General features: G+C 45.3%; 1 protein-coding gene across 3 annotated transcripts; it reads left to right on the top strand.

Moving 5' to 3' along the window:
- The first annotated feature begins 45 nt into the window (after positions 1-45).
- JAGN1 (jagunal homolog 1) lies at positions 46-6,261 on the top strand. Of its 3 annotated transcripts, none has more exons than XM_081322112.1 (3): positions 47-156; positions 2,765-2,819; positions 4,961-6,261. In XM_081322112.1, exons 2-3 carry the CDS (start codon positions 2,779-2,781, stop codon positions 5,421-5,423), a joined length of 504 nt encoding a protein of 167 aa, XP_081178238.1. In that variant the 5' UTR covers positions 47-156; positions 2,765-2,778; the 3' UTR covers positions 5,424-6,261. The 3 variants fall into 3 exon arrangements, with proteins under 3 accessions (XP_081178237.1, XP_081178238.1, XP_081178239.1); XM_081322113.1 differs by having other exon boundaries at positions 52-156; positions 2,768-2,819; XM_081322111.1 differs by lacking the exon at positions 2,765-2,819 and having other exon boundaries at positions 46-156.
- Positions 6,262-8,528: the final 2,267 nt, after the last annotated feature.

Below are 8,528 nucleotides of genomic sequence, written 5' to 3'. Positions count from 1 at the left end.
CACGTTAGCAGCACATGCTAACGCATGCGCTCTTTGCCTTGGCTGTCGCTTTCTGCCCTTCGTGAAGATGGCTTCGCGCGCGGGACCTCGAGCCACGGGAACCGATGGCAGCGACTTCCGGCACCGGGAGCGCGTGGCTCAGCATTACCAAATGAGGTGGGGTGGGGTCGCGCTCATGCACCCATTAGGAAGCCAATTTCCCCCCCCCCTTCCCGTCTTTAAACCTGCATGTTGCAGCATCGGGAGCTGCCGCTTTCCTGGCTGCCCTGCCTGATCCGTGCTCTGCAACCGACTCGACAGGACGATTGTCGTTAGCTGCTCCTACCGATCATTGAGTTGGTGGCTTCCTCTAAAATGAGAGTCAGTTAGTGCATTTCTCCCCCCCACTTCTTTATATAAGTTCCTTTCCCCAAAGGTAAAAGGCGGGAGATAGCACGCTGCTCGATTGCATTTGAATGATGATTGCATTTTTCCTTAGATTGCATTCTCGGTGGCTTATCCTCTACGGCACAAGCCTCTGACCGAAGGAACTGGGTTGTTTTAATTGAGGATATCTGCAAAAATACACAGCAGGTAGCGGTGACAACATTTAGCTGAGGTGATAAGAGCTAAGCAGGATTAGTACTTGAGTGGAAAATCACCAGGATCTCTCTCTGGGCTGTAGAGGAGCCTGAGAAGTTGAAAAGCTTTCTAGAAGAAATAGCCAAACACACTCTTATTATTGCCCAGATAATGTATCTTGGAGGTCAGCCAGATTTGATTTGCCTGGAGGACGACTTCATCTATAAGATGCTCTTGCAAGGTTTGAATGAGAAATGCCTTTGTTAAACCAATGAAGCCAATTCTCTAGATCTAAAAGAAGTTTATTGGGAGAAGAAAACAAGGGTGGCAAGTATCACCTAGACCAGGGGTAGGCAACCTCGGCTCTTTTATGACTCATGGACTCATAGCTGACTCAGGAATTCTGGGAGTTGAAGTCCATGAGTCATAAAAGAGCCGAGGTTGCCTACCCCTGAGTCCTAGACAGACTTTCAAATGGAACAAATCTATTCAATCCAGCTAACTTAATGTCTTCATTTTCGCCACATTTTTGATACTTGTTTCAGAGAGGTTGGCTGGAGAGAGAATCTGGGCCCTCTGCTTCCAAGTTAAGCAAGTCTTCTTTTTTTCTTGGGCATTGTCCTCTGCTTCTTGGAGTAGAGAAGATCCTTGTCTTAAAGTATCTTTATATGTAAACACAGGTTTTAGCAGGATTATTGTTTTATGCAATTCACTTTCAACATGGCAACTTTCTGGAGGAGTCCCTAAGGTTTTCTTGGCAAGCATTTTTGATGTCAAGGGTTCTCTGATGTCATGAGTTTGACCAACCGATTAATGTATTATTTGGTACTTACACCCAAATTACTCACTGATTTATTACATTCTTATCCTGCCTTTATCACTTTATAAGTATCTCAAGGTGGAGAACATATATAATGCGCCTTCCTCCTCCTATTTTCCCCGCAACAACAACCCTGTGAGCTGAGTTGGGCTGAGAGTGAGTGACTGATCAGGTCACCCAACCAACCAGCTTTCATGCCTAAGGCAGAAATAGAACTCAGAACCCAGCACCTTAACCGCTATGGGTTGCTAGTTGATTGATAAAGTAACTGACTTAGTTTTTACTAATGGCTGAAAAAAGAGGTAAACAAACACGAAAGACAGATTCTGTCTTTCCAGACCTTTACCATGTTGTTGACTTACTAGATGTTTGAATGGTCTACCATATTGGAAAGTGAGAGATTTGTCATAAGTTTCCTTGTGACATAGGTGCCAGAAGGTGGTGGGCAGGGGTGGAGTTGAAGAGCAGGGTAAATGTGGTTTAGGTAAATACTGTGTACAGCTGTAATTTAGCTGTTGGACCTTTTTCCATTGCAACATCATTATGTTGGGAAAAACACTCACTGAATGTTTGCTTGTTATGCAGTGATAAAAAGCCCTGGGGCTTTGGGAGAAAAATATTTCTCATGAATGCCTCTTGACCTTTCTCGCGGAACAGCCTTTCTCAGGTTAGGACTTTGCCTCAAGGAAGCAAAAGTCTGTCCTGTAGTTCAGAAATGGGTAATGAAGCACCCACTGGCACTTTTTCTTAATAGCGGCCAGATTGTCTGCAGTAGCTGGATATATTTTTTTTGGAAGATTATTTTAAATGAAATAAAGGGAAGCCCCTATTGAAAATAAGTACCAACTTTATTTATACAGATAGTCCTCGATTTACAACCACAATTAAGTCCCATTTTCTAAGCAAGACAGTTGTTAAAATGAGTTTTGCCCCGTTTTACAAACTTTGTTGCCACAATTGTTAAATGAACTACTGCAGTTGTTAAGGTACAGTCAGGCTTGTCCCAGGTAGATTCTAGGAAAGAACAACACTCCATTTGGTTGAAGCGATGGGCTCTTTTACTAAGCATTGGTGGTTACAGCAAAATCAGGCTAGAATTAAAGTTCACACACAAAAGTTTTCAAACTTTTCATCCCGGCCTTCCCCCCCCCCCTTGACCGGTTCACCTTCGACCAATGATGTGTCACATAGCTGTTTTGAGTATTGCTGGGATGTTTGGTGCAATCCCCATTCCTTTCTCAGGGTTCGTGGCCTTGAAGACTGGAATGGGCTGGTTTCTTGCACCTCTGGTTGCCATCAACCTGTCATCACCTCTTCCCTTTTGGTCTTCTCTACCCCATTCATACTTATTGCCCATTTCCTCTCCTTTCCCCCACCGCTTAGCAGTTGATGGCAGGATGCCAACGGGGAGCCAAGAAGAAGATGGCAGACCTGACAGGTAGTAACAATTATTAAGTGAATCTGGCTTCCTCAATGACTTTGCTTAGTCAGACGGTCGCAAAAGGTGATGACATGATCCCAGGACACTGTAACCGTCATAAATACATTTTTTATTTATTTATTTTAATTCCATTTATATCCCGCCCTTCTCCGAAGACTCAGGGCGGCTTACAAGCTTAGAAGTAGCCTTCATTCTATGTATATGCCTGCTTATTAGGGCTTTCGCCCCCCCCCCCAGCGGCATTATTACAAAGCTTATTGCCCCCAACAATCTGGGTCCTCATTTTACCTACCTCGGAAGGATGGAAGGCTGAGTCAACCTTGAGCCTGGTGGGATGCGAACCTGCACTAATTGCAGGCAGCTGGTGTTACTTAAGGAGGCATTAGCCCACTGCTCCACCAAGGCTCTTAAATGCCTGTTGCCAAGCATCCAAATTTTGATCTCATGACCACAGGGATACTGCAACGGTCATGTGGAAATCAGCCATAAATCACTTTTTTCCAGTGCCATTGTAACTTTGAATGGTCACTAAACAAATAGTTGCTAAGTTGAGGACTATCTGGGCTTAGATTTTTGTACTGGAGCTCAAGGAGACATACAAAATATTCCCGTCTTCCATTCCCCCCCCCCCCGCCCCAACAACTCTATTATAAAGTAGGTCCTGGTTGAGGGAGAATGGCTGACTCACAGCCACTCAGGAGTTTCTACGACCAACAGTACATCTCTCCAGTTGTCATCCAGCACTTTAAGCCTTATATTTATATTTTATATTTATTAAATTTTTATACTGCCCTTCTCCCGAAGGACTCAGGGCGGTGTACAGGGCAATAAATATTAAAAGACAGAGTACAAAAGTTAAAAAACAATTAAATATTATGCCCGATATATACAATAATTAAAAACCATGTTAAAAACCCAACCCATCAAACCAGGCCGGCTTGCTCAAATAAATAGGTTTTTAGATCCCGCCGGAAGGAGCGAAGGTCGGGAGCCATCCGGAGCTCAACCGGCAAGCGGTTCCACAGGTCTGGCGCGCCCACAGAGAACGCCCTCCCCCTGGGGGCCACCAGTCAACATTCTTTGATCGGAGGCACCCTGAGGAGGCCCTCTCTGTGGGAGCGTATTGGGCGGAGGGAAGTTGACGCCGGCCGCAGGTGCTGCCGTAGGTAATCCGAACCCATGCCATGTAGGGCTTTGTAAGTCATTACCAACACCTTGAATTATGCCACGCTGGCTGTCATTTTCAAGCAGATATTTACAAAGATGCCTATGAATTCTTTTCACGGTTTCAGAAAATGAATATGGTTAGAATGGTATCCTCAAGTTATGGCTGTGAGGGAACCTGCCCACCACAGTCATAAATCGGGCCACCCACACGGACGGTTGTCATTAAGCAAATGAATGGCTCACTATCGACCAGTTTTGCCCCAAACTGGACGTAACTGCCGGTTTTTGGCAAAGCTGCTGTAAAACATGGTTATATGACTGCGGGATGCTGCAGACAGCCATAAAGGCAGGCCGGTTGCCAAGCGCCCAAAGTGTGATCATGTGACCACGAGGGTTGTATGTGGCTATCAGAAATTCAAATCCTGGTCGTAAGTACCCTCAGAGGTCCAGCATAACTCTAAATGGTCACTAATCAACTGGTGGTAAGTTGAAGGATACCTGTATTTGGAAGTGTGTTGGCTACAACTAAAAAGGGCAAAATGAAGCTGAGTTGATAGCATCCATGGAGACTAGGGGAGGCCGTAAAGAGCAACATCACAACTTAGTTTTCAATGAAATTTAAATGAATTTTTCTCATTGCCCTCGATCAAGTCCATTATAGTAGCCGTTTTGTGAAATTTCAGACTTCCAAATGTGTATCCAGTGACTGTAAATATCTGCTTATCCTGCCAGCTCATGCCATTCCTCTGGTATGGCTCCATGAGTGACATGAGGGCAGAGATTTAATGCCATCTCTGATTCATTTCATCTTGTTACCCATAGAAGTTGAGCTTCCTGATTCAACCATTTCAGAAGGCCATTGGGTTTGGAAGGCCTCTCTGATTTTTGTTTCAGTTTTTACAACTCTGACTCCTTTTAGCAGAGGATCAAACTCACCATTCCTCCTTGCGTCTTTTCTCTGCTTTCCACAGCGTCTCTCTCAAGTCTGAGATTAAGAAGTTGATCTACATACAGGTGGCTCTGTGGCTGTTGGTGGCAGCACAGATGTGCGTAGCTCACTTCAAACTTCTACCCCATGACAAGGTGGCCATGCCTTACCAATGGGAGTACCCCTACTTGCTCAGTATCATCCCTTCTCTCTTTGGCCTGTTCTCCTTTCCCCGAAACAACATCAGCTACCTGGTGATCTCCATGATCAGCACTGGCCTCTTCTCGATGGCGCCTCTCATCTACGGCAGCATGGAGATGTTCCCGATGGCTCAGCAGCTCTACCGCCACGGCAAAGCCTACCGTTTCATCTTTGGTTTCTCTGCGGTCTCTGTCATGTATTTGTTGATAGTGGTGGCAGTGCAAGTTCATGGCTGGCAACTTTATTACAGCAAAAAGCTCTTGGACTCCTGGTTTACCAGCACTCAGGAGAAGAAGAAGAAGTAAACAAGGGGTTGGGACTGCATGCATCAACACTCACTTGGATGGAGGGGTGGGGAAGAGGGAGAGGTCTCCTGAAGGAGAGGTAGATAGTGCTCTTGGGGTTTCTCTCACATTCATACTGAGCAAATGGGAGATCCAGGGGTTCCAGCTGCCTGAATGAACACTGAACCCGGTTTGGTTGTTTTCCAGCTTGTGTGACCTACAACTGGGAGTTATAGGCTTGGGTAGTCCTGCTTTGGAAGGGATTTAGGGGATCGTCCTTCCAAAGGAGAGGCAACTGATACCCTTTAGAGATATGCTTTCCTCGCTTGACTTAGGCAGATGAAACTTGGAGTCTCCTGTTGGTTTGAACAAACCAATATTAAACTATGCCACATGCACTTTAAAAGATTCACCTGTGCACTACCTTGAATTACGCTGTGAAAAATTGGATCCTGGTAGGAATAGGAAAGCAGCACACAGCGAGGCCAGGAACCCACCCTCCCTTCCTTCCTTCCTTCCCTCCCTCCCTCCTTCCCTCCCTCCTACTCCAGAATATTATAGGATCCAACCCTGTCAAGAGATGTGTGTAGTCATACTCCCAGGAGTAGCTACCCTGGTGGTAAGAGCTGCCACCTGATTTTACTCTTTCTCCAGCCCAGGGGACTGGTACATGCCAAGCACTGAGACCTCCTCTGCTGAATTACCCCTCAGCTTAACTTGCCATCTTTCCCTGTAACCAGCCCAACCTTACAGAGCCCATCCATGTTCCAGAGACTCTGCCTTTTCTACAATCTGTCTAGGTGTTCCAGGAATGGCTGCTGCCGCCCATCTCTGCTCTCGTGCTTGTGAACCAAATAAAGTGCTATCTTAAAAGTCTTGCTCCAAGGTCTTTTGTGAACTGGTAGTGGGTGGTTGTTGTTGTTGGTGGTGGGCAGTTGATAGCACTTATATCAGTTTCTCAACCTGGGTCAGTTTAAGATGTGGACTTCAACTTCCAGAATTCCCTGGCCAGCATAGCTGGCCGAGGAATTCTGAAACTTGAAATCCTCCCTTCTTAAAGTGACCCAGGTTGAGAAACAATGATTCTGGAAGATGAACTCATCAAATTTGCAGACGACACCAAGCTGGCAGGAATAGCCAACACTCCAGAAGACAGGCTTAAGATACAGGAGGATCTGGACAGACTTGAACACTGGGCGCTATCTAACAAAATGAAATTTAGTGGTGAAAAAAGTAAGGTTCTACATTTAGGCAAGAAAAGCCAAATGCACAGGTATAGTATAGGTGGTACCTTGCTCAATAGTAGTAACTGTGAGAGGGATCTCGGAGTCCTAGTGGACAATCACTTAAATATGAGCCAGTAGTGTGCTGCTGCTGCCAAAAAAGCCAACACTGCTAGGCTGCATTAACAGAGGAATAGAATCAAGATCACGTGAAGTACTAATACCACTTTACAATGCCTTGGTAAGGCCAAACCTGGAATACTGCATCTAGTTTTGGTCACCATGATGTAAAAAAGATGTCGAGACTCTAGAAAGAGTACAGAGAAGAGCAACAAAGATGATTAGGGGTCTGGAGGCTAAAACATAGGGAACGGTTGCTGGAATTGGGTATGTCTAGTTTAATGAAGAGAAGGAAGAGTGGGGACATGATAGCAGTGTTATATATCTCAGGGGCTGCCACAAAGAAGAGGGAGTCAAGCTATTCTCTAAAGCACCTGAAAGCAGGACAAGAAGCAACGGATGGAAACTAGTCAAGGAGAGAAGCAACCTAGAACTAAGGAGAAAGTTCCTGACAGAACAATTAATCAGTGGAACAACCTGCCTCCAGAAGTTGTGAATACTCTTTAAGAAGAGACTGGACAACCATTTGTCTGAAGTGGTATAGGGTTTCCTGCCTGAGCAGGGGGTTGGATTAGATGACCTCCAAGGTCCCTTCCAACTTTATTATTATTATTACTTATATGCAGAATATCTTTCTTCCACTCTAGCTTCCTAGCAGATGGTCTTTAATAGAGGAGAATATTTGTAGCTCAGGGTTGACATGAGGGGTCCTTGGTGCCCTCTGAGCTTGCTTGTTTTCTTGCAGGCGTTTCATTATTCAAACATCATCAGTGCTTAGTAAAGAGGGCAGTTTGCTGTCACTTTATATTCTGGTAGCTTGCCCTGTCAGTATTGGTGGGGTTGGTCTTAGAGATTCTTTGGTTGGGCTGTTTATTTTTGGCTCTGGCAGTTTTTGATTGGTGTATTGTTTATTTGATTGCTGGCCTGATGTAAACTTTGGAATTAATCTGTGGTGATCTGGGTGCTGATTACTGGTGGAGAGGTGTTGGGTCTTTTTGTTCATTTTGGGGCTGGTTGATCGTCCCTTTTGCATAGTCTGTAGATGTTAAGGTCTGGGTGTCTACCGGTATTGATGGCCAACTTGTCAGAGTGACAGGCTTCTAGAAATTCATTGGCGTTTTTGGACTTGGCTTGGTCTGGGATGGTCACATTTTCCCAGTTGAAATTCTGGATAAATCTGTCTATACGTTGTGGAATTTAAAATAATTCAGCATGTCTTCTGATTGCTAGTTGACGTTCATGGATGCGTTCTGCCAGTCTTCTGCCTATTTGTCCTCCATAGTGGGACATTATTTATTTATTTATTTATTTATTTTTGGGGCTTATATGCCGCCCTATCTCCCGCAGGACTCAGGGCGGCTTACAACAATAAAAACAACAATACAAAAATTAAAAAAGAATTAAATAACAGCCCCAAAATAAATTAACTACAGTTAAAAATTAAAACATATTTAAAAACCCATCATCAATCCAGGTCAGCCTGATGGAAGAGAAAAGTTTTGAGGTCGCGGCGAAAGGACCGGAGGTCCGGGGCCATCCGAAGCTCAAGGGGAAGTTGGTTCCACAGGGCTGGCGCTCCCACAGAGAAGGCCTTCCCCCTGGGGGTCGCCAGGCGACATTGTCTGGCCGACGGCACCCTGAGGAGGCCCTCTCTGTGTGAGCGCACTGGGCGATGGGAAGTCGTCCCCGGTAGCAGACGGTCCTGCAAGTATCCCGGGCCTAAGCCATGTAGGGCTTTAAAGGTAAGTACCAGCACCTTAAATTAACATCTACATACTGTGCA

Source organism: Vipera berus (genome assembly GCF_964194415.1).
Source record: "Vipera berus genome assembly, chromosome: 2".
NCBI lineage: Eukaryota > Metazoa > Chordata > Lepidosauria > Squamata > Viperidae > Vipera > Vipera berus.
The sequence above is the reverse complement of the archived record's forward strand: the minus strand, read 5'-3'. Positions and strand labels throughout refer to the sequence as shown.